General features: G+C 47.0%; 1 protein-coding gene across 1 annotated transcript in view; it reads right to left on the reverse strand.

Annotated features, from left to right (window-relative positions):
- The window catches only part of Usp13 (ubiquitin specific peptidase 13), a 109,242-nt gene extending 92,387 nt beyond the window's left edge, over window positions 1-16,855 (reverse strand). Inside the window, exon 1 of the mRNA XM_052180648.1 lies at window positions 16,589-16,855. Coding sequence (XP_052036608.1) covers window positions 16,589-16,750 — 162 coding nt within the window. The 5' untranslated portion in view covers window positions 16,751-16,855. The remainder of the gene's footprint in view (window positions 1-16,588) is intronic.
- Between the last annotated feature and the right edge of the window lie 10,314 nt (window positions 16,856-27,169).

Here is a 27,169-nt window from a genome sequence, read left to right on the forward strand (position 1 = left end):
GTTCGAGGCCAGCCTGGTCTACAGAGTGAGTTCCAGGACAGCCAGAGCTACACAGAGAAACCCTGCCTCAAAAAAACCAAAAACCAAAAAAAAAAAAAAAAAAAAAAAGAAAGAAAAAAGAAAAAAAAGAAATGTAATGCACCAAGCTCAGGGTATCCATCTCTAGGGTTTCATAGCATTGTTCCAAAACCCATAATCAAACAGAGCAATTCTGAACTCAGAGAGAACGAGCCAGCAAGAAAGACTGTTATAAACACCCACAGACATCAGCCATCTGACAGCCAAGACTGGCCTCTGACACCGAAAATGGCCGCTGTGCCCTTGTGAAGGTATTTCCTAGGGACTTGTCAATAGTTCTGAAGTTCAGGGCCACAGACAGCTTACCCATAGCTCCCCAGCAAAGAATCAATAAGCAGTCCAGTCTAAGGACCTGTGCTTTCTTCCCTCTTGACTCATTAACATCTAAATTCAGGTCAGTAGGCTCTAATCCCAGCACCAGGAAGCAGAGTGGGGGAATGAACCACGAGTTTAAAACATATAAATAAGAAATAAGGCTGAGAGCAACTCATCAGGACCAAGTCAGTAACCAACACTTTTCCATAGCCTCTGCTTCAATTCCTGCCTCCAGGTTCCTGCCATGAGTTTCTTCTCTGACTTGCCTCAGTGATGGACTGTGTTGTGGAAGTGTACGGTGAAATAAACCCTATCCTCACCAAGTTGCTCTCGGTCACAGTGTTTTATCAGAGCAACAGAAACCAAACTGAAACAGATGTTACCACCAAGACATGGGATACTGCTGTGGAAGACCATTTCGGGAAGGACTGTGGAAGAACTTTGGAATTATGTGCTAGAAAAGCATCTGAGTGTAAGAACTGGGGCTGCAGCTGTCGCGTTCATCTGTAACCCCAGTGTGACTACAGGGAGGAGGAGGCGGAGGGAGGAGGGGCTGAGGATGCTCTCAAGCCGGGGCCTAAGCAGCAGTGACCATTAAAAGAGACCCTACCTCAGGCAAGATGGAAAGTGAGAACAGATACACTACAGGTCATCCTATGACCTCCACATGTGCACTGCGTGATGCACAGAGAGACAGACAGACAGAATGACAGACATACAGACATACAGACTGACAGAGAAACAAAGAGAAAGAGAGACAGAGACAGAGAGAATAAAGGTGTGCTGTTAAAATACACTGCAGGGGATGGAGAGTTGGCTCAGGGGGAAGAAAAATAGACAGTCTTATGAATAAAGCTCACATCCACACAAAAGCACAGCTGACACGTCACAAGGCAGCAACACTGAAATTCAAGTCGCTAAGAGTTTTTCAAAGACAAACTTCAGGGCTCTGCGGGGAGACAGGAGTTTGTCGTTAGTTTTCATTTTTAGATACTGAGTCTCACTATGTGATCCAAGATGTCCCTAAACTAGCCACGGAACTCAGGCTGGCCTTGATTCCCACAGCCCATCTGATTCCCATCTGATTCCCACAGCCTCTGGGACTACATGTGTGTGCCACCACACAAGGCATTTGGGTATTAAATGTGTAAAAAAGAAAATATTAACGTCTTACATTCTCACAAGCTCCTGAAAGTAATGGCTATTCAAACAATCTTAGGCCCGTGAGATGGCTCAGTAGTTAACGGTCCTCTCCGTCCTCTGCACAGGTAAGTATCCGCTTTCCCTTTCCAGTGTTGGCATTTACATATTATGGGACAAACAACAGTAACTGTGGGTGGAAATAATTTACATTCCAGCTGACCTTACAGACACATATAGTCACACACAAAAGACAGACAGACTGACTGACCAGAGAGCTCTGTGATGAATTTACCTGATGACATCTCCCACACAGAACCAAATACTACACAGGCAGTGTCAAAGGTCCAAGTAGCGTATCTCAACATGTGTGTGGCATGTACACAGACAGTACTCTGATCTGAATTACCCCGTGCTGTTCATGAGTACCATCTGGGCCAAAGTGACTTTTTTAAAAAGATTTATTTATTATTATATGTAAGTGCACTGTAGCTGTCTTCAGACACTCCAGAAGAGGGCGTCAGATCTCATCATGGATGGTTGTGAGCCACCATGTGGTTGCTGTGATTTGAACTCAGGACCTTTGCAAGAGCAGTCAACGCTCTTCATCGCTGAGCCATCTCTCCAGCCCCCCCAAAGTGATTTCTTTTCCGTTGTCTGCCATTTAAAACACAGACAGAAGAATCCCCCCACAAAAGGTGAAGGTCACAAGTCTCAAAGACACAAGTGGGCAGTCATTTCAATAAAAACACTCCACATAGTCAGTCAGCAGGTGTTCAGAGAATTCTGTTCGTGAGGGCGTTTTCCTGGAGACGAGCCTCACTGGCGGGCAGAAAAGTAGAATCCGCCTGTGTGGATGACAACTCAGGAAGCTGGGGACGCGTCCAGCATCCCCTGTGGAAAACAAGTGGTCACTACCATAATAAGCAGGGCCCAGGGAGCCAGGGTCGGCACAGGGCCATGGACAGGATGGAGACTGACCCACAGGCTGTTACACTTCTGTTTGGAAGGCAAAACGGACAAGGGCACAGTATCTTCTAGAACACTGACTTCAAAAGAGAAGTAAAGAAAAGAAATTCACTAAATGGGCTGCTTGGAATCATGAGATGAAGTAACAACATTCATTCCTGACCCATCCTTGAAACGTCAGTCATAACAACAGACTTAAGAGCACATACTGAGGGAACCTGCGTGTAGTGATTTTCCTGCAAAGAAAAGGTAATCAGCAAAGGTGGTTGTGATTCCAGCACTGGGGAGGCTAAGACACGATGTCTGAGAGTCCAAGGCTAGCCTGGGATACAAACGCAGATGCTAGCCCCACAAGAAAGAAAATAACCAAACTGTGTGTATATACTATAGCATACACAACATACAACCTCTGGCATGAGACATTTTCTTCATGTGAGAGGGAGATAATGTGGGATTGTTTTCTTTACATTCTTTTATCTGTGAGAGGACATGCAGTGATACATGTCCAAGTACACGGGGAGAGGGGTGCCTGTGCAAGTGTACACATGTGCATGTGGAGGCCAGAGATCAACTTTAAAAATAGTTCTTTTCACACAGTCTTTTGTTTGATGGAGAAAGGGTCTCTCGGGAGTCTGAACTCACCAGTAAGCGAGGCTGGGTGGCTACCAAGCTCCAGAATCCACCTGTCTTTGCTTACCCACTGCTGGGGTTATAAGTGTGTACCACCACACTTGCCTTTATACATATATCATGAGTTCTGGGGTTCGAACTCAGGTCTTCGATTGGGATAGCTCCTCGGCCCTCTTGGCATTTTCTATTTGTTTACTCATAGGACATAGATTTGTTCCTTTATTTAAAATGAATAGAAATTGGAATTGGACAATGATTCAGCAAATAAGAGCACTGGCTGTTCTTGCAGAGGACCTGGATTTAGTTCCCAGAACCCACACTGGGTAGCCTATGGTGTCCTATAACTCCAACTTCAGGGGACCAGATGTCCTCTTCTGGTGTCTATAGGCACCTGCATACACACACACATACACACACACACACACACACACACACACAAGAGCCCAGGCAAGCAAAGAAAGATAAGCAGCCTAACTAGAAGAGCAGCAAGCCAAACTGATCTTCAAAGCTCTTTAATGAACAAAACGGACAATAGGGATGTAGCTCAAGTCCCAGCACCACCTATAATCCCAGCGCTTGGGAAGAAGAGATGAGAAGATCAGCACTTGGGAAGAAGAGATGAGAAGATCAGCAGTTCAAAACCATCCCTGGCTTCACAAGAAGCTCAAGATCCTGTCTCAAAAACAGACAGATAAAAAAGAAAACATAGCAAAAGAAATCCAGGTGCTACAGGAGCCGGAGACAGGAGGGGACGGTGGAAGAGGAGGAGAGACCTTCAGACACCAGCTCTAGAGGCCCCACTAACAAGAGAAGAGCTCTGTTTCCCTTTGGTTCAGATTAAAAGCCACCGGAAGTAGTTAAAATGGAAAGTGCCTCCATCCCACCACATTTACAAGGTCACTCTGCCATCTCCCCAGCACAAGAACCAGGCCTCGGTGCCTCATGTTTACCAGGTCACTAAGGAGTCAGATACTTTTTTATCGCCTATGAAACCAGTCCCCACTCTGGGTGTTCTGAGCAGTGAGAATGCTGTCACCGGCAGCAGCTGGGAAGCGTGACAGCACAGGGCACAAAGCAGAGCTACTAGGATGCTCCCAGGGCCGTGGGTGATGACAGCCATAGTTGGCTGAGGACACTGAAAGTAAATCTAAAACCCAAACATGTAGCTCCCAGGTTTAAAAGGGGAAACCACCTCCCTGGTCTCCCTGGTCATTTCTTAGCTTAACTTATTTATAGTTTAAGAATATTTTACTGATTCTTCGAGACTTCCATACAACGTATTTTAACCATCTTCACTCCTGCCCTCACCTCCCTAGCCACCAAATTTAGAATTTTCTTCTTCATTTAAGCCATCCAGCCCAGTTAGTGTTGCCCAGTCTTGGGAGGCATGCCCTAGAGTGTGATGGCCCTACCAGTGGCGACGCCATTAAAGAAAGATAACTCCTCCTCTGTGGCAGCTGTCAACACTAAAGGCTCCTCAGCCAGTGATGACATTCTGCCCACCTCCTCCCCGCCACACTGGGATTTGTCTGGCTTTGGCTTTCCCAGGTTCTGTGTATTCTGTGAAGTCATACGTGCAACTGCCCTGTCGTATCCAGAATGCATCATTTCTCTCAAGTTATCCAGCACTCCATCTCCAGCACCACAAAATTCCCTGAGCCTCAAAGGGAGAGTTGTGAGCTGTGTGTCTCATTTAGAGCTGAGCGCTCCACTGTCTCTTACTCTCCGCATGGTGACCCGTTGAGGGTCTCTGTGCTCACTGAAATCTGTCGCCAGGAGGAGCTTCTCTGAGGAGAGCTGAGAAATGCACTGGCTTTGTAGCGGTGAGTCATCAGAACTCATTTTATAGTTCATACTATGTCCATCTAATAATAATAGTATTAGGGTCTCGCCTGGGGGCTAGCCTATCTAGTCATGGCTCTTGGCCATGCTTACACTGTCATGTGTAGATTTGTATTGCATGGGGCAGGCCTTAGAAACAATCAGAAAGTGGCTGGTGACTCCCCAAAAGCGTGTGTCCCACTATGGCACCAGGGGCTGTATCTTGTCAAGCCACTCAGTACTGTGACTTTCAGGATTCAAAACCAGATAAAAGTGAGGAGGACTTTTCTCATCTGCTTGTCTGCAGAGCACCTTCTAGTACAATAAAATCCACCCAGTAGGGATGAAGCTAGGTCAGTACCAACTTAATGGCTCCATCTTCTGTTACTCAAGTAGGTAGTAGCTTAAGCAACAGGGTCCCACCAACTCAGGAGAGTAGCCAAGAACTGGCAATAGCCTGTTATGTTTGGTGTTTGTGGGACACCATGGGCCATAAGTTCAAAAAGAGAAGTATAGTCTCTCCCCTACACCCGGGATCCATTACAGCATAATCACACACACACACACACACACACACACACACACACACACACGCACACGCACACACACATACACATGCACGCACGCACATACACACACACACACACATGCACGCACACACACACACACGCAAGTCTATTAGTGGGTTTCCATGTGGCTTTTTCAGAATGTATTTAGTGTTGGCTCTCCGTGCCCATATCCCTCCTCCAACCTGCCTGCTGTTATTCACCGTTATCCCTTTCTACTGCTCTGTTCTATCTCCTCCCCCTTGAAACCACCCAAAAGCCCCTGACTAAATTCCTGACTTCTGTGGGTCCTCCAAATGCACATATCTGAAAGTTCAAAACTAACGTAGAGAGATGGGAGAAGATGTGTAACATTTGTCTTTCTGAGTCTGGGTGACCTCACTCAGAATAACTGTCCCCAGGCACATCCATTTAGCTACAAATCTCATCATTTCATTTTTCTCAACATCTTAGCTTAATTGTATCCTTCTTCATGTGTGTTCATGCTTGCGTGCATTCTTTTGCGTGTACGCACACGCATGTAGAAACCAAACGTTGGCTGTGTCCACTGTGGGTCTTGGTCTTCAGGCTCCATGCATCTTTTCCTTAGACAGTCTGTCACCATCCTGGGACTTGTTGAGTAGGCCCGGCTGGCTAGCCAGCGTGCACCCACCCGGGAGCTACCTGTCTCTGTCCTTCCTGCGCTACACACCCTCAGCCACTGTACATGGACCTGGGATCCAAACTCAGGCATGTACCCACTGAGCCACCTCCACCAGCCGTGCCAGGCTATTTTAAAACGTGGATTCTGAGGCTCAAAGGCAAGCCTTATTCTTTATCAGTTGAACCATCTCTCAAGACCCTCATTTTATTCTTTAAAAGAGTTGGGTTCAGGATGAAACTGCCCACTGATTAGACTCTGTTCACCGTGAGAAGTGGGTTTCCAGGCAAGCCCATGAAAGCACATCTTGCTAGACTGATACACGTGTGAGCAGTGCTGAATGGGTTCCCAGCAAAGAGCCAGCAAATGCTAAGGCCTGTGATTCTCACTGAGGGCCCAACTCCTCACAAGATCACTAAGTACACCGTGCCTGTGGTTACCAAGCCCAAGACACGGTCCTGTGAGGGCTACATCACCTTTTGCTCAGAGGGAACACGGACGGGTACATGCCGCACATGCACGTGTGCAGGCACACATGTCTCACACACACACACACACATATGAGAAAAGCACAGACCAAAGATCATGGGTACTGTGGTGGTTTGAATACAAAGCCCCGATAGTCTCATATGTTTGAATCCTTGGGGAGTGGCACTACTTGCAAGGATTAAGAGGTGTGGCCTTAGTGGAGTAGGTGTGGCCTTGTTAGGGTTGGTGCCACTGGAGTTGGACTTTGAGGTTTCAAAAGCTAATGCCAGGCCAAGTATCACTCTCTTCCCAATGCCTGTGGACCCAGGTGTATAACTCTCAACTTCTCCATCACCATGTCGGTCTTGTATGCACCCATGCTTCCGGCCATGCTAATAATGAACTAAACCTCTGAACCTGTAAGCCAACCCCAATTAAATGCTTTCTTTAAAAATAATTGTTGCTGCCGGGCGGTGGTGGCTCACACCTGTAATCCCAGCACTCTGGGAGGCAGAGGCAGGCAGATTTCTGAGTTCAAGGCCAGCCTGGTCTACAGAGTGAGTTCCAGGACAGCCAGGGCTACACAGAGAAACCCTGTCTCGAAAAAAACCAAAATCCAAAAAACCAAATAATAATAATAATAATTGTCATGGTCATGGTGTCTCTTTGCAGCAACAGAGCACTGACTAAGACAGGTCTATGCAGCAGGAATCGAGGTATGGCAGGCAGCAGAATAACACAGGTCCTAGGCTGGGGACCCAAACCTCCCACATATATATATATACAGAAACGAAGCCCCTCCTGGGGTCACATGGCAACTGAAAGAAGGGGCTAGACTGAACCCAGGCTAGCCTGATCCCCAAGGCTGCCTAGTGTGTCTATGGAGCAGATGTCATTTTGCTGGCAGGAGCTGGGTGGGCGGCTGTCGGCAAGCACAGCAGTCGCTGCCAGGGCTTGCAAAAAAAAAAAAAAAAAAGAGCAGCTTTTCCTTCCGGGCTGTTGCATTCAAGGTGGAGGGGGACAGGACAGGGACAGCCACGGGGCTCCAGTGAGGGGCCTGTGCCGGGCACTCTGCCAGGATTTCCTGTAACGAGAAGGAAGGTGCGCCCTTCTCAAATGTCAAAGGGTGACTGATTGCCGGGCATGCTTGCAAACTGGCCTCTCCTGGCTGAACTTGCCCTATTCGGCCAGTTTCCGAGACCCCATGGACCGAGCAGCATGGGAGATGCTTCTGAACTACCTGAAAGGTTGGCAATGCCCTCAGTCTTTGTGCCCTCATCTGCTATGTCCAGAAATCAAATGGAGAGAGAATTCACACTCACTGAAGCCCACCACAGAGGCTCAGGCTGGAGTCCTGCTATCCGATACAGTGACCCCCAAGTGACTGTTCACATGCACATGAGCCCCTTGTCCCCCTTCCCTCCCTCATCCCCACATCCTTGCTCTTCTATTCTCCTTCCTCCTGGCCAATCAATGTTCTGATCCCTTCAGCAGACCAACAACACAGTTTCTAAGAACTTCCGGGAACAGATATCTATGGCCAGGTCATGCCTCCTCCGCAGTCACACCCAAAGAATTAGCCAGTTCAGGGAGGGCATTTGGTGTTACTGGGAGAGTCTACATAATTGCAGCCAATTACAAGTGTCTTTTAAGGCATTTCTACCTCCGAGCTGCTTGTATGCACAGCAAATCTATTCCAGGGTGGTGTTAAGTCACGTGTATTCTGCCCAGAACAGCTGGCAAGAGCCTGCTCACGTGTCTAACTTCTGGAGGAATTACTACCCCAGGCTCCTGCCTGAGGGTCTCTGAGCTTGAGCCAGTCAGGGGGAAAAAGGTGACAAGGATACAATGGACAGTGCCTCCTCCAAGAAATGGGTGACAAATTCAAGGATCACAGAGGTGGTCCCACCCCCTCAAGTCTAGAGTACTCAAACTAAGCACTACCACACCCCCAGACCCCACCCCTGGCCTCTGAGCCTTGAAGAAGTCCCCTAAAGCCCCCGATGCTGGGTGGGTCCGTAATGGACACATTTAAAGTAGAATGAAGATCTGTCACTTTCCTCCTCCCCTTGGACCTCTGTCTCCTCCATGGACACACTTCCACCACTGTCACCTCCCCAGTGCAGGCTGGATAGAGGGGTCTAAATGAGAAGGGACTCCAAGCAAAATGGAGGTGGTCCAGGCTGACCTTGAACTCAACATCTATCAGAGGGTGACTTTGAACCCCTGATCCTCTTGCCTACATCTCTCTAGTGCTAGAATTTCAAGCTTGCACTTGCACCCAGTTTTGTGCATTTCTTGAAACAGACCAAAGCTGTGTGACATACTGGGCAAGTACTCTACTCACTGAACCCAAAGATCTTGACTCCTGTCACTGGAAACACACACTCTCCTGCATCCCCGGCATTGTCTCAGGCCAGGACTGGGCATGCACAGGTCTATCATGCTCATGTCATTACTATAGTTCCCGCTCTTGTTCCCATCACTGTGCCTACAGATAAGGGGGTCTGTGACCAATCACACAGCACTCAGCATGAATGGCAGCACAATCCTGCTGGCATCCACGGAGGCCTGGCCTCTGGTCCTCTCCTCTGGGAATGCCATAGGGTGGATTCTACAAAGCCCCGGGGGTGTCTGGAATCACAGCACACAAAACACCCAAGACACCATTCCCTGGCAGCTTAAGGGGCAAACTTAGGACTTGAACAATAATATGGCAAAATTAGAGCACCGCATTGGCAATTTAGTAATGTTTTTTATTCCAAAGCATATGTTCAGGGCCTTAGAAATAAGCAATCAGAGAAAAAGATTCAGGATTAGTAACACAGACTTATTTTAAGTGGTGTAACGTTTAGTTTCCTGTTCTTTTCCCTTCGAGTCTCTATTCTGGACTCACATATTTCACAGTTTGGAAAATCTGCATCCTACCTAGGTCAGCGACCAAAAGAAAAAATGAAAGAGAAAGTGGCATAAAAACAGGGGAGAAAAAAGAAAGGAAGAGCCCAGCCCAGCTTGGGGGGAGGGGACCTCACAGCCAACACCAGAGCCAGCTTTGAAGCATGTCTGGGTCACCAGGGGAGAGGTGACAGAGAAGGTACTCTAGCAGAAAGAGCCCAAGTAAGGCAGGAGTGAGGTATGGAACTCCTAATCCTGGAAGGCACCTGGAGCTAACACAAGTCAGGTGGGTCACCCAGGTAAACTGAGGCAATGAGGCAGAGTCATCTGATTAGCAACCCTGTGCAGTTCTGAGCAGAAAATGGTATCAAACAGGCATCGAGAAACTGGAAGGAAAACAAGGCTGTTGGTTAAGAAGCTTCTGGAAGAGCCCACCAAAAGCTGATGAGGGCTTGGGCCTTGGCCGGTGAGGAAGAGAAGAGGTGACTCCAGATCTGGTGACTGACAGGATGGAGTGTTAGAAAAGACAGATGGCTGTTTGTCGTGGCATAATTCACAGACGCCAAAAGGAGAAGCAATCCAATGAACAAATGAACAAATGAACAAATGAACAAATGAACAAATGAAAGAAGTATGTTTGCACAATGGAATACAGCCTTTAAAAAAAATCCTGATATATGCTGCAGAATGGATAGAGACCTAAGTAGAATAAACCACACATACACACACACATACCTATACACACAAACACACACACACACACATACATACATACATACATACATACACATACACACACATATACACACACATACAAATACACATACACACATACACATATTTATACACACGTATACACATACACACACACACACACACACATACACACACCATTGTTACATGAGTTATATGAGGTAACTAGAATAGCCAAAATTGTAGAGGCAGAAGTGGCATTGCAGAATATGAAAACAGAAGGGGACTAATTTGGGAGAAGGGGAGATCAGCAGGCTAGAGGGGGATAAGAAGCAACAATGAGGTGATATGATTGAAATTCATTATATATGCCATGAAAATGTCATAACGAGACCCATTATTATACAGAATTAACATAGGCCAATGAAAGACATTTGTTTAAAAGTATGTGTCTATATGTGTTTGCGTGTGAGTTTGTGTTTGTATGTGCCGGTATGTATTCATGCATGTGGGTTCACCAGTGTTCATGCATGTGGGTATGCATCCATGAGCATATGTGTGGGGTTTACGTGGTGGGCACGGTACAAGTGCATGGTATACGCACAGGGAGGTCAGAGGTTAGCTGTCTTCCATACCCATTCCTTATCTTATCTTTTGAGACAAGATCTCTCCCTGTGCCTGGAGCTGGACAATTTAGCTAGACCAGCTGAGCAGCAAGCCCCAGGAATCCTCCTGTCTCCCCAGCACTGGGATGGCAGACCCACGCCACCATGCCCCCCTCCCCCCACCCCCACCCCACCCCGCCTTCTACATGAGGTCTGGGGATCCAAACGAAGGTTCTCACACTTGCACGGAGGCATTACCTCGCCGACTGTGCTGTCTCCCCAGCCCCTGGGACACTGTCTTCAAAGACAAAATAACTGATCTCTCATGCCGTTGCTGTTTCAGAAGATCCGGGTTGGGAAGCAAAAACTCCCCAAACTCCCATTTCTAACAGTTCCAGGCAATGCCTGACACTGCAGCAGGCCTGTGGTGACACTTGGACAAGCTCAGGAAGATTTACCAAACCCCCAACACTAAGCTTTCCCACAAGCAAGTGCACTCTCACACCTTCACTGGTTAGCAGAAGTAGGGCCTGACTACCAGGCCCTTCTCCGAGAGAATTTGACAAAGACTCCTGGGGAGACAGAGAATCAGCCATGATGTCCCCATCTGAGAACCTTGGGAGATGGAAGTTCCTTCTTCACATGAGTCCTGCTACTGGAAGGGAGCTGTGGAGCAGAGCGGCTCCTCTCCGGGAACCCCCGGGATGCTGAGGAGGACTTCCAGAACAAATGCTGAGCTGGAAAGTGAGGGCGTGTCCAGGATCCACACTCCCGCAGCGGGGGGGGGGGGGGGGGGGGGGGGGGAGGGGAGGACAGAAGATAAATACCCTCCCCCTCTGGAGGTGCATTCCACAGCTTCCCCTCCCTGAGTCGCCTTACCAGCTGCAGAGGCTTAATCCAGGGCTTCCCTTCCTTCTTGTTGCTGTCCCTTGCCCCTCCCTGAGACAGCTCGCCAAAACGAGCTGCCTGTTCTGAAGCCTGCTCTTTGCAGTGATCCAAGATAAGGCTAGGGTGACCGTCAACATTCACTGTCAACTTGACAGGACCCAGAATCACCTAGGAGACAAACGTCTCCATGGCTTGGCAGAGGGCTGGGGGGGGGAGGGGGACGGGGAAGGGTCTCGGTTGGGTCCAGTGCTGTGAGGAGACACTATCCTGGCCACTGGGTTTTCTAGACTTAAAAAAGGGGGGAAAGTAACTGCACACCAGTGTTCACCTCCCTGTTTCCTGCCTGTGGATGTAAGGGGATGAACTTCCTCCAATTTCTGCCACCATGACTGGTCCCGCCACCTCAAAGGACTATGCCCTCAACCACAAACCACAACAGGGGTTTTATCATGGAGTTTGTCACAACCAAAAAAAAAAAAAGTTTAAGACGACAAGGGATAGACAAGAATCTCACTTTGCAATCAGAGGAGAGTAATGTGTCCTGAACAGAACCTCCTGCTTCATCCAAGACTTCACACCTAGTAAATGCTTCAAAAATAAGAATTAAAGGGATGAAATAAACAGGAAGAAAGCCAGTGTGGAAGAGATGGTATCTAAGTGCAGGTGTCTGTATATGCCACAGACATTGCAGGGTAGGCCCTCAAGGACAGGATGGAATCAGAAGTGGATGAAAACGCGCCTTGATAAATGAACACGAGGAGAAAGCGGTATTAGACAAGGAAATGACTGTTGCAGTGAGAAGCCACAGACCAGCCTCACTAGACCACAAACAGAAAAGTACAAAGCACACAGCGTGAAGGAGCGACTCGACCTCAGACAGAGCCGTGTTGGGGGTGTGGAGGCACTAAATAGATAGGGGACTCAGCACAGTCCCCACCCCCTTCACCTCACCACGCGGTATCTGAGGTCCAGCTCCACTAGGAAGAACATTACGGATGTCACGAGATGACCCAAGACAAGAGGAATTGAACTGAACACACTGAGGCCAGAGACTAGACCTGGGCAAAAGCAAAATGGTAGGGGACTAAGTGTGTCTTTGTCATCTGTTCCGTACTAGACACCTGAGGGAGGGAAGGAGCTCGGAGGTACTGAGACGGGTCTCACCCTGTCCGGCTCACTACAGCCTGCAAAGCTCCGACGTGCGAAGGGCCTGGAGCCTCCGTGATACAAAGGCCTCGGACTGTCTTCCTCCAACCTTTCTTTGCAATAGCTACTTTCCAACCCTGGATGGAAACTGCCGACGGAGGGGACAACTGGACGGGAGGGATTATGGTTTCTTACTCCTGGTCAGGTGGCCCCATGGGCTTGACCAAGACCCCACAGTAGTGGGAGTATGTGGAAGAGATGCTCCCTACCTCGTGGCAGACGGTGGCAGAGAGAACTAGGAAGGAAGCGAGAACAACACACCCAACAAAGACCCACCCCAGAAATTCACTTCCTTTCTTAGATCTAATGTCCTGAAGTCTTCAGGATCTCCCAAAATAGCGATACCGTAAGCTGGGGAATAAGAACACGTGAACCTGGAAAGGATAGTTCATATTCAAACCATAATGCACATGAAATCATGTTACTTAAAAGCAGCGTTCAAGAGCCAGTTAAACAGAGGACCTAAATTCAACCCCTAAAACTCAGTCGATGGCAGGAGAAAAGGCTCCTTTTCTGTTTGCAAGTTGTCCTCTTAGCTCAACAAGCAAGCCATGACTCATGTGGGTGCAGCTAGCTCTCTCTCTCTCTCTCTCTCTCTCTCTCTCTCTCTCTCTCTCTCTCTCTCATACACACACACACACACACACACACACATCAATTAAATAATTTCATTTAAAAATAAAACAGACTTCTAAGCCTGGGCTGATGGCACAGACCTGTGATCCAGCTATTGAAGAGACCGAGGTACAAAAAATCCCAAGTTCAAGGTCAGCCCAGGGTTCAGAATAATTTCAAGTTGTCTCAAAGAGCCTATTTCAAATTATAAAAAGATATAGGGGACATAAAAAGATAGGTGGGGATATAGCTCCCTGGCAGAGTACTTGTCTAACATGTATTAGGACCTACACCAAGATGAGGTTCAGTGTTAGGGTATGACGTTAGCATGTACAAAGCCAGCTCCCACTACTGTGGGGTCTCTGCTCAAGTGCATGGAGCCCCCTAACCACGAGCAAGCTAAAAAATTTGCATATTTATGTGTGTATACATATATATGTGTATATATAATTGATTTTCTATATATTCAAGTACTTTTTCAGAATTCAAGATTCTCTTCCTACTCCTTTCTTAGTCCTGAACTTACATCTTCTTTGCTGCTATGATTTGAGTTCCATCCCCGTTGCCCTGCCCCACCGCGTGCCCCAGGTGGTAGTACTGTTAGGAGGTCAGGTGGCAGAACCTTTGGTGTAGTCTGCCTAGTAGCAATGGGTCACTGGGGGTTATATCTGCCTCTGGTGTTGACCTGAGCCTTCTGCCTCCTTGAGCACCACACACTACTAGCTGCTCCACCATCCTCTCCCCTCTAACATGGACTTCACAGTGAGCCAACTTAAACCTTGCCTCTCCATGGCTGTTCCTGTAGGGATTTTATCGTAGCATCTAGAAAACTATGGCCAAATCAGTCTTTATCGTAGCAGCTAGAAAACATGACCAAATTGGTCTTTTTGTTTTGCAATACATTATAGGCAAACAAGAAGGAAATATTTGTGCTTTGCAATTGGACCATATAACTCCCCTCACTTAGAATATCCATCTATTTTATCCTCTACAGCTCTAGCCATGAGCTTTTTCAAATCAGTCTGAAAGGAGAATGTCTACCCTCACCCCAATGTCATTGTTTTTTGACCTTCCCCTCAAAGTCCCACAACACTTATGAATTAAAGGGTCTGCTGTGTTTGACACCATCCAACTGTGTTTCTCATGTGTGTGAGCTGGTGCTAAGTGCTCAAAAATCACTGGATCCTCAACAAACTGAAGTCCCCCCAAGAAAAAAACTTTTCATTATCAAGCGCCATGCCTTTAAATGATTCATTATAAAACCTCGTCATCTTCCCTGAAATACAGATAATGAAACAGGATGATTCGTAGCCTGTAAGCAGAACCAAGGAACACGGCAACATGCATGAAATCGTCAGCTCCTAGAGGGCTGTTCTCGCACACAGAAAACCGCATCTGTGGGAAGCGGTTTCAACAGTCGACTGGTCCTCACGCCTGCTCTCCACTACCAGTTTGCCAGCAAAGCTCAAGAAGCAACCAGTCCACCACAGAGAAAGCCATTTTGTGTGTCCTGAGAACTTAAGCCACCTTCCGCTAGCCATGCCCCACTCTGGGGGCGAGGATATTTTCTTGTAGCCTAGTCCACAGGGTCCACACTACCTGAATTAAACAACAACAACAACAACAACAACAACAACAGTCTTTCCAAGAACCTCGTAGGGACTGGGATGCAATGGCCATGCTGATGGTCACCGCGAGTAATGTGTTCAAAATGTGCCAACTATTAAATGTAACCTTTCGTTCCACTCTACCCGGGTCTGTTTTAAAGATATGAAAAATAAATAATTAACAAGTTAGTTAGGTTTGACCTCCCCCAGATCATCTGGAATAGCATAAGAGAAAAACTAAACAATCCCAGAGAAGATGATAACTCCAGAACCACAAAGTACACCAAACAAAATAAGCCTCAAAAACCACTCCAAGTCAACCAACCCCCAGACTAAAGAGAAAAGAAAAAAGAAAAAAAAGGAAACTTCTGAGATTTTGCCTCTCGTTTAGGGTCGACACCCCCCCCCATAACGCTCTATTCTCTAAGAATAAAATATGTTGGACAACCTCTGTGAAACCTGTCTCTCCCTCCAACCCATGCACCTCGCGATGCCCTGAGATCTGCTGGGTGACATATGAGATCCAAACTGGAAGGATAAAAATAACCTGGTCCTCAAAAAGGCAGATAGCCGCCAGACAGCTGAGTCACTTCGAAGCCCATTTTGACTGCTGAAGGGGGCATTTCACCCTGCTTCTGCCTCGCACGCTTCCACAACCTCATGGCCCACCGGGTTAGAAACCTCCCCCAGTGTCCCTGGTGGAAGTCCAGGGTGCCTCATAACTTCCCCTCCTCCTGCGGGGTCACGAATCGGGAGTGAACTTTTAATAATTCACATGGCGCACGTCAGCCCAGTGACTCGCTTAGAAGGGAAAGATTTGAGTAAGGCTTTAGGGCGCCATCACAAGCCAGCGGCAGACCCCTTATTTCTGCTGCCCTGACGGGACCACCGGATCTGACAATGGCCAGCAAAGGAATAGCATGGGAAATGGAGAGAGAGGAGAGCTCAGAGGCCATCAGCATTGTCCCGCGGTGGGAAACCGTGGGCAAGAAAAGACTTCGGGGGGGGGGGGGGGGGAGAGAGAGAGAGAGAGAGAGAGAGAGAGAGAGAGAGAGAGAGAGAGAGAGAGAGAGAGAGAGAGAGTTGTGCTGTGCGTGCCGCGACTCTCACCTACCACGTAGGTCCCCACCCTGTGTCACCCGCGAGAGCAGCTCAGAACCCTGGTCTAACTCCTGCTTGCCCGTCTCTCGATGCCGGCTGGGGCTTTGGGCAGAATGCTGACGACCGGGGCCCTGGCAGCCTGGCCACACGCTAGCGGAGCGAAGGGCCCAGAAGACCCAGACTTCGACCGCCGCAGTCCGGGGGCGTTCACTCGGTGCCGGGGAGCCAAAGCAGGAGGAGAAACAGCAAGTGGAGAAAAAGTCCCGGGCCCGCAGCTCATCGGGTCCCCTGCCCTGCGCGCCACCCTGTTTCCCAGGCCGGCTGCGCGACTGCGCGGTGGATCTTCCTTACCGGGGAGTCGTAGGAGAAGGCGCACTCGTTCTTGTAGACGCGGTCCCCCGACCTGGGCACGCGGATCGTGGGCATGTGAGGCACCAGCAGCTCGCCCAGGTCTCCTGCAGCCATCTTCCCCCCGCCGCCCGGCACGCTGAACAAGGCGCCCCGCCGCTGCATGGCCGTGGAGCGCAGCGGGCCTAGGGAGGAGCGCGGCGCAGCCTGAGAGCAGGACCTGGACGCAGCAGCGGCCGCGGGCTGAGGATCGGCTCAGGCTAGGGTGGCTCGGCCCCTGCCCCAGCGGGCCGGCGGGCGGGAGCTGCTATTTTTAATCCAATGGCGAGTCGCCGGCCCAGCTGCAGCGTCAGGCGGGGCGCGCGCCAGCCGCAGCGCCGGGGAGGGGGATGCCGCGCGGGCGGGGACGCAGGAGTGGGAACAGGGGAGGCCCGGGGTCCCCAAGCACGCCTCCCGACCCGCCGTGGGCCCCACCTCGGAGATGTAATCTCCAGCTGCCCAGGATCAGGTCCTGGGAAGCCCGCACCAAAAAAAAAAAAAAAAAAAAAAAAAAAAAAAAAAGACAGCGCGACCTCCCCATAGATCTGAAAGGGGTGGGTGGGACTCGGGTGTCGCCTCGCCTCGCTCTCAGGTTCTTGCTTCTCACTTTTTTTAAACAAGCAAAGATCTATAAAAGACACTAGAATCCATCGAGGTCTGGAGACGGAAGAGTTATGTTTCCCTATATTTTGCAATAGTAGAGGCTATGGAAATTCTACCTCCTCCTCCCCCTACCACCACCCTGTAAGATAAGGATGTCTATTTTTCTCCGGCTTTACAATGTCTTCGTATGACTCAAGGTCCCCTGTCGAACACTGAACATTCGGTGGCCTGATTTGAGGACCCATGCGCAGACCTACAAAGTCCTGCCCTTGCTTGTGGATTCTTCAAAATAAAATAATTTGGGGGGGGGGGGACTTAATAATGTGCAAATAGAATGTGTCCCGTGGCGTGTACTCTCATTTCTATCATTTCCTTTAAAAAAAAAAAAGTAAATAAATAAATAACCCATGGAATGAGGAGATGGAAACAAGTTCAGGAGCTCAAAATTAGCATTGGCTACATGAGATGCTGTCTTCAAAAAAAAAAAAAAAAAAACACCCATCCCTACATTGAGGTTTAGTTCTATTCTTACAGCACAGGTATTCCGTTGAGGTTCCCTAACTATGTATATCATACTACCAAAGCATAGCTCTCTTTATGATACCCAGAAGCTGTAAACCCAAAGCATTCTGTAAGACTCTCCAGATAAGACGATCCTTAAAGTCCTTGGTGATGTTACTAAATTTCTCTGCCTCAGATTGATTCAGAGGCAAGTATTAGACATGTGTCTTGGCTCCTCCCTATCCAGTAAGATCTCAATCAAATCAGTGAGATTTGTTTCTCATCTTGCAGCTGATAAAAGATTTGTCAAATTAGTCCAGGCTTGAGAAACACCCTCATACTCATTGCTGGTGGGAACAAAAACTGCACACCTCTGAAAGGATAATTACTTTTTTTTTGTCATTGTTGTTTAAAACAGAGTATTACTTTGTATCCCAAGCTAATCTTGACTCCTGGTGATCCCCCTGCCTCAGTCCAACCCATCATCCCCCATTTGGTTCCCCACTGCTGGATTTCAGGTCTGTGACTTCTGGAAGGAAATTTAGCAACACTGACGCTAATTTTATATGTATATATTGTTTTCCAAGGGTATCCTTGGTGATACATATGCCAGATTTAAATTCCATCCAAGTGACTGTTCCCTAAGGAGAGATGAATGGGTTCCAGTCTTGGTTCAAAATTCTCCCATCACGTTTCTATCCTCTCAGTCCTTTCAAAATGTACTTGTTTCATGGAGTCCTTTCTGGCAGCTCCAGTAACCCTCAGAGACCCATCGTTACAAATTATAGCAGGCTCAGCAGTAAAACAAGTATACTGTTCTTGTAGGTGACCCAAGTTCATTTCCCAGCACCCACCCAAGGTTCACAACCACCAGTAACGCTAGCTCCAGGGGGTTCAGCACTTCTGACATTCTCCACAGGCATCATGCACACACACAAGTGTACGAGCATGCATGAACACGCATACAATTTAAAATAATAAATCTCGGTGGTGGAGGCTTAGCATATGCAGAGCCCTGTACTTGATCCTGAACACACAGCAATAAATGACTACAAAAATTACAAACCTTGTTGCCTGTCATCAAAAACTCCATTATGATGTGTCCTGTGCTGTTGCTCAGGTTAACCTTGGCTGCATGTCTAAATCTTCGAGCTCTGTATTTGTGCAATGGTGACTGCCCAGAATGGCTTTATTTGGAGCGTTTGTTTGTAAGTACCTGACAAGTGACTGACTCACCTTAGTGACATTGTGACAAATGCTCTCTGCAGTCAGCGTTGTTCATTTTTTTTTTTTTTGTAAAATACTTTGCTGCACAAATGTTATTTCAAGAACTGACAGAGGTTACATCAAGTGTGATATGAATATTAGTTATAATGACTAATGCCAAGAGGGAAAACCAAGGAAATCTGCAGAGTAAAAAGATATCATAATTATGTCAATTAACGGAATAGCTCTTGACCTCAAAGGCTTGCCCGTAATGTGAGCCACTTATTGTAAGACCTGGGGAGAGTGAACCGTAAGAGCTTCAGTCCTATGAAGAACCTCCATGAGAAGTGCCACCAGTTAACTACAAAACAATGTATACCGATAAAAGAAGAGTATGGCAGGCGGATTTCTGAGTTCGAGGCCAGCCTGGTCTACAGAGTGAGTTCCAGGACAGCCAGGGCTATACGGAGAAACCCTGTCTCTAAAAAACCAAATCCAAAAAAAAAAAAAAAAGCAAAAACAAAAAAAAGAAGAAGAGAATGGTGCTTTCTTCTTGAGGCTATTCCACAAAGCCGTGAAACACACATGGATTATCCAGGCAGGAGCTGGGGCGATAGCTCCGTGGGTAAGAACTTTCCTATGCAGATATTAGGACCTAAGTTCAAAGCCCCAGCACCCAAGTTAAGAGAAAAAAAAAGAGCTGGATATGATTGCTGGTGACTGTCCACCATAACTAGATCGTTGTACATTCTGGAAGTGATACAGCACCCTTGGCTGCAGAACATAGAAAAATCGGGCTGAAAGTGACCTGGAACAATCCTCCCCACAGCTTTCACAGTGCTGTGAAATGGTCTTAGCCTTCAGCAAATACTGAAATGCCACAATAGCAACCTGACAGGCAAGACATGGTCTCTGGTACGAATGTGGCATGAATATTACAGGGGAAAGCAACCACTTCCTAATCAAATTTAAGGCCTGCTCCACAGGAGAGAGTTCATAACTGATACTGAAGACATAGTCAGAAGCATATGCATTCCAGAAGTCATGGCCCCAGCAGGGACCCTATTAATGTTAATGTTGTTTTGATAAACGGACATATTGTCAAACTACCTTTCTAAATATTTATATCAGTAGTACAGCCCTCAACCTTGGCCAAAGCTTCTTTCGGCAGGAAGCAGCAGTTAATGAGAGCTCAAAACTAGTCAACTTGAACAGAGTAAGTGAGCATCGTGTGCTTGGCCCTATCAACAACAGCAGGCAAGAGGAAACAGAGAGGACAGAGAACTGAATGGCAGAGAGGGTGCTGTGGAGGACTGTCTTGGGGGAATGACATAGCCATTGCACTCATGAACACTACAACTGGAGTTACCTGCATGGGACATGTATAAGGCCAAGCCAGAAAGATCAATCAATGTTCCAGCAGGCAACACTAAACAGACCAGGGTTAGAAAAAGCAAAAGCAACAACAACAACAAAAACGGCAGTCCATCTTCAGTGGAAGCCAATGCAGAGCTGAAGCAGAGTCTGTAGAAGAACCCTGTTTACTCACTAATTCCTGTGTGTTCTGTAGCTGTTTCCTCTGAGAGGGAAACATATGATCCTTAGGGGGAAGTTTCGTAAACCAGAAGGTAAACAATTCAAGATAACTTCAGGAAGTCCCTGAAACTTATCAGATTCACTCCCTTCCAAGAGTGCAGTAAAAGATGCTGAAAGTCTCTCCTGTGGGTCTAAAGGGCAAAGGAAGCAAAGACAAGAAGGGAGTTGCGGTTGGAAGCCCTGTGAGTACATACAGTGAATAACCACATCCGACCACCCATCAGGAGGAAGGTCAACTTTTAGAGGACTGAGGGTAGGAACGTCCAGGCTGGGCAAAGGTTATTGGCTGGGAGCTTAGGGTATCTGGAATGCCTCATTAGCATGGAGAAGCATTTCAGGAATCTCTGGTGCTGGCTGAATAGGTTCTTATCTGGAAAAAAGGACTTTGACCCTGTAATCTAATTGAGGCTATGAGACATTCCTCAGGCAGAGGCACAAGTGTAGACTTAGAATTCCCCAGACAAAGTCCAAGAAGAAGCCCAGCTAATGATGGAAGTCTCCCATAATGCATTGGGCCCAGAGGCTATCCAGTCTTGGTGGACTTCAACCTTAATTAACAGAGTTTTTCTCACACCTCCCAGACAAGTCAAATGGCAAAGAAGACTTTGAGACGAGGTCAGCTGCTGGGAAGAAGCAAAGATCAACCAAACTGCCTGGAAGAGGTTTAGAACATGTGAGTCTCCTAATGATATTCTGCTATACTCAGAAATCAATGCCATATCCAGCCATCCCCAGAGAGGCTTCCTCCTGCAGCAGATGGGAAGTGCTGCAGAGACCCACAGACAGACACTACACAGAGGGTAAGAGTCTAAATAGGATGTCCCCACCAAATCCCCCCCCCCCCTTAGATCGCAGGAAAATTCACATACGAGGAGGCAGAAGAATGTCATACCCAGAGGGGATGGAGGACACCAGGAGAACAAGGCTCTCTGAATCAACCATGCAAGGTTCACAGGAGCTCACAGGGATTGAATCAGCAAGCACAGATACACGTGGGTCTGTCCCAGGTCCTCCGTGTATATGTAATACAGCTTTTACCTCAGTATCTTTATGGGACTCCTGAATGTGTGAACGGGTGGGTCTCTGATTCTTGTGCTTGCCCTGGGGCTCTTTTCATTCCCCTGTGACAGTTTTTCCAGACTCGCTGTGATGGTTTTTGCTTTATCTTACTGCATTTCATTTTTTCACGTTTGGTTGTTATTTCTTAGAACCCTGTTCTTTTGCAATACGAAACAGAAAGGGAGTGGACCTGGAGGTGGGGCAGGAGGAACTGGGACAGGAGATACTATATGAGAAAATAATCTATTTTCAATAAAAGGGAAAATGGAAGGAAAAAAAGAGCATGTGGATTGCTTGGAAGGGACAGCCTCCAACCTGTTGAACTGCCTGCAAGCCTCATGCGCAGTGAGCTCCAATGTCCCAGCCTTGTGAACTGTCACCCATGCTGGTGTGGGCTTTCACAGTCACTTCTGCTCCTGTAAGTAACCCTTCACCCATACACTTGTAAGTAATGCCAATAAAACTCATTGATCACAAAGTTGGACTTTGATGGTTTCCATACTTTGGTCTATCCTGGGCTGGCTAGAGTGATGTGCATGTAGCATCTCCCCAAGAAAAGTCACGTAGTGCCATGGCTGGCTCAGCCCGCTTTCTTATACAGCTCAGAAGTACCTGCCCAGGGGTCTCACAGCCCACAATGAGCTGGGACCTCCCACGTCAATTATTAATAAAGAAAACACCCCCACAGAGGTGCCAACCTCTAATGGAGGCAATTCCTCAATTGATGTTTTCTCTTCTTGGATGACTCTAGTGTGCGTCAAGTTGACAAACACCAACCAACACATGATCTGTTTTTCATGAATCCCAGGGAAGTGTTCTTTTTTTTTTTTTACCATGTTATTGATCATGTCAGTTTTTTTTCCTGCTGGATCTTATTTGCCCCTTTCCCCATGGATATAAAGTAAGCAGGTTTCTGCTGCTAAATTCATAAAAATTTTGCCTAACTATATGGTAGACTTGTGTCAGGATGAACTAACTCTGGAGGATCACTCTCCACATCAGAGTGAGGTAAGCCTTAGTCATCTTTCCAGGAGACCTGGTGCCTGCTTACGATGCGTAATGCTTTCTTTCCACAGTCCTTCAGGAGCCTGGCTCACGGTATACTTACAATGATGGGCAGATCATCTCTCAAGGCAATCTGACAACACAGTCCTTCAAGTGCCCACACCTCCAGGACGGTGGAAAAACCACCACGAGGACAGTCATAAACACCAACCTCCAAAGCTGTGTTTCAGAGCCCAGCAAGTTGTACAGAGAAGGATCTTTATATGTGGCATGTACTGACTCCAAGAAAATCACAGGAAGCTCACACAGACTAGGCATCACTCTCGGCATTAGGAAGCAAAGATGGAAAACTTAGCCTTCTCTTCCTAGATCACTACAATGCTTAGTCTTCATTATTAACTTGACATTAACTGTAAAGTCTGTTTGGGCTTTGTTTTGTCTGGTTTTATTTTTGTTTTTCTGAGACCAGGTCGCACTCTATAGCTCAGGCTGTTTTTGAACTCCTGGCAGTCCTCCTCCACCTTGCCTCCCGAGGGCTGTCATTATAACACAAGTCAGGGAGCCCCTGGGAGAGATCACTGAGACTTACTTCTAGGAGCATCCAGGAGGACATTTCCAGAAATCTGAAGGGAAGATTTGTCTAAATACGGGCAATACCATTCCCTAGGGATGGTCACTCCCAATGCCCCTGCCCCCTCCCACTGCCACACACACACACACACACACACACACACACATCCTACTAGGTGAAGGCAGCTGAGCACTACCCTTCCCTTTTCTCTTTTTTCCTAGCCACCATTATGTCAACCAATGCCCCTCTGTGCCCTCACCCCCATAATGAACTGAACCCTTTGAAACCGTGAGCCAAAATAAGTCCTTCTTTCCTCAACAGCTTAAGTTGTTTCTGTCTGATATCACGGTCACAAGGGCACACCTCTGTTAGGGTGAAGGCTGCTTTCCCACTTCCAGTTGAGTAGGCACATCAGATATCTCATGGCCTAAACAGCAAATATATTTAACATACAACCTGTTACGGAAAAGATTTGCTTAACCCTGGTCAAGGACTCTGAAGACTCAGAATCAGATATTTGACATGGCCCATAATAAGGGAGTAAGTTGGTCATCTTACTTACCCTCAGGTTTAGCTTAGTGAAAAATCAGTAGTGCCAGGCAGTGGTGGTGCACGCCTTTAATCCCAGCACTTGGGGGGCAGGCAGAGGCAGGTGGATTTCTGAGTTGGAGGCTAGCCTGATCTACAGAATGAGTTCCAGGACAGCCAGGGCTACCCAGCCACCCTGTCTCGAAAAAAGCAAGAAAGAAGGAGGAGGAGGAGGAGGAAGAGGAGGAGGAGGAGGAGGAGGAGGAGGAGGAGGAGGAGGAGGAGGAGGAGGAGGAGGAGGGGGAAGGAAGATGGGAAGAAAGAAAGAAGATGGGAAGAAAAAGAAAGAAGGAAGAAAGGAAAGAAAGAGAGAGAGAGAGAGAGAGAGAGAGAGAGAGAGAGAAGAAAGAAAGAAAGAAAGAAAGAAAGAAAGAAAGAAAGAAAGAAAGAAAGAAAGAAAGAAAGAAAGAAAGAAAGAAAGAAAGAAAGAAAGAAAGATCAAAACCAGCTGTAAGAGATGCTTTAACTTGCTTCAGGGAGATTGTCTTTGAAACACTGGCCAGATTGAAATCATCACAGTTTTCACTACTGGTTAGTTATTGTCATAATTTTCTGGTCTAAAGCCAAAGAGACAGATAGACCAGGAGCTTGGTAAGGACAACCTAGACCAACTTCTAGGTATTTAGTAATATTGCAAATTTCAATATTGAAGTTTTCATCATAGTTGTAGTATGTTGGGAAGTGACTACCAGTTCATCTTCCTGGTCTTTTCTGCTATGGCTGCTGTGTTTCCATGGGTAATGAATCCAGTGTGGAAACCCTGGGTGATAGATTTCAAAGGTACTTCCAGAAATGTAGATACTACCTGACAGGTAAGCTGATGGTCTTACTGGGCTCAGCAAGAGGCATGGTAGCCTCCAGTAAGCTGTTCCTGGCAGAGTGGATAGGCACCTGAACATGCTCTAGTTTTGCTCAAAGTCAATTTCCAGGAGTCTCTAAAAGACCTGAAACATATAACTCCTTGTTGAGTGACTGCAGAGGAAAGTGGAGTGTAGAGGTATTTTAATCCAACAACACGGCTGCTCTGACCACATCCCAAGACCTTCTAGGTCTCTGTGATCTGACTAGAATGCAGACGCACCCTTTGTACACACTGTTATGGTTTGACACTACCCCCCACCCCGCACCCAGAATAGCTATAGCCATTTTGTTCAATGACTGCAGCTATTTCATATGTTGCTGTAACATGCCTGCCAGTCCTTGACACAGAGAAGTGACTTGTCTTAAGGACATGCTGACCACAGACCCTGTTTTGGTCTGTATGTTCTGTATGAGGGTTGATAATCTTAAGAAATTCCACAAAGCTTTACATAGGATCTATAAAACCAAAGGTCAATATGAACTGTTAAGTCTAAAATGGATTGAGCCAACGCTGACCACTAGGCAGCCCTTCCTTCACCTATGTATGAGATTACTGTAGTTTTTGTGGCTGACACTAAAGAATGCTACTAATAAGCCAAAAAAGTTATGGTTATAAGACTCATGCTCGGCTATCTCAGTTGTTCTGAATTCCACCTGTTGAACACCCTTACCTTACTCAGGACCATTCAGCATAAAGGTTAGCTGATTCTTTGCCTATTAAGCCAACTGCTCCCTTCCTTACCCTTTAAACTTTTAAATCTGGTCTTTCCTTAAATATGTATATATATATATATATATATATATATATATATATATATATATATATCGAATAAAAAAAATGAATAAAAAAAAAAGTTTAGCATGAGAGTAGACTGCAGTCCTTTTCTGTGACCCTGAACTGAGATTGATATACATAAGGTTTGTGTAGCAATTTCCTGGACCCCAACAACACCTTTAATGTCAAACAATGAAGGTGAAGTTAGTTTGTAGAAGGATGCACCAATGTTTAAAAGTAAAGTCTGATTGAGAGGCAGACAAAGTGATAAATCAAAGAAAGATTTGACAAAATAGGTTATGACTCACTCTTACACGAGAAGAGAGAGGGAAGAGAAGCTACTTAAGAGGGAGCAGTGCAGGGGGAGAGAGGAGGGAGGCAGTTTTACTGGGACAGTTGTGCAAACACAGGTTGCAGAAAGAGAACAAGTTAGACAGACAAGTCATAGAGTGAGAAGGAGCCAGAAGATTAGAACATAGTGCCAAAGTTAGTATGAGGCCAAGAAGGGAAATTCAGTGAGAAGCCAAGAGTAGCTAATTTGGATCAGTCAACTTGGAGAGGAGTTTGAGCCAGAACAGCTGAATTAAAGCAGCCAGCAGAGTTCAGAAAGAACTAGAAAGGATGAGCTTATTCAGCAAAATGTCTCAGAGGCTGAAAATATTCTAGACCTAGATTAGATTGTCCAGAGGCTGGAAGCTTCCAGGATGAGACCTAGGTTAGCCAATGGAGGCAGGAAGCCTTGGCGACGATTACAAAAGGATGATAAAAGTTGCACTCACAGTGGAGAATTGTCCACAATGTTCACATGTGATGATACTAAATCGCCTTTCTCCCAGGAAACTGGCCCCATCTTCCACCAAGAAGCTCTGGGGCTTTCAGGTTCCCCATGGGTATAAGCACCAACTACTGAGTGTGGTGTCTTGCCTGGGCCTCTGCTTGCTGGTCATGGAGTTGCCGAGAGCAGAATATGACAGTTTAATAGAATGCCTACTGCCTTCACTCTTGTGCATCCCGTGATGAACCACAGTCAGAGCTGGGTGAATTAGCCACCTCTGAGATCCATTACTTACATTGGACCTCTGCCTCATGTGATAAGCACACTGGATTTGCTTCTGGCTGTGAATCGCTACCACCCAGGATGTCCACCTAGGCCTCTGTCATCACCACAGGCATAAGAAAGTCTGCTGCACCATTAATTCCTGTCATTGACATGAGCCAGGAGGAGCAATTAGTGAATTGCCTTGTGAAGAATCCAGGCCCTGCTGGAAACATATTGGATAGACTGAACTCAGCAGTTCGTCTCTGGAGTGCCATGCTCCCCTGCTATGCCAAGAGACTTCTAGCCCTTGTCACCATGTAGCCCAAGCCGGCATCTGGTCCAGACTTTGCACCAGGCATCCAAGGCTTGCACCAGGATCCTAGCCCACGCTGAGGCAATCTGTAAGTACATCATGATCAAACAAATTTGCTTAATGTTTGCACTTCCATGTCAAACGTTTTCAAAGTCCAGCCCTAAGAAAACAACCCATTTTGTAGAATGTGTTGATTCTTACAATTTTCAGAACGACTTCTGGAATTTCCTCCCACACTGAATTGTCATATAAAATGGTTATCAGTAGAGAGGAGAGGCATGTTGGACAATGAGAAAGTGGTAATTTGCTCTAGGAGGAAAATTTGGATTCATTACAGAAGAAAAATGCCACTTGTTTAGAAGAACTTCAAAACTGGGCATCTACCTAGATGCCTCTATTTTAATTATAATGGCACATGATGCTCTTTC

This window comes from Apodemus sylvaticus, chromosome 4, assembly GCF_947179515.1.
Source record: "Apodemus sylvaticus chromosome 4, mApoSyl1.1, whole genome shotgun sequence".
Lineage (NCBI taxonomy): Eukaryota > Metazoa > Chordata > Mammalia > Rodentia > Muridae > Apodemus > Apodemus sylvaticus.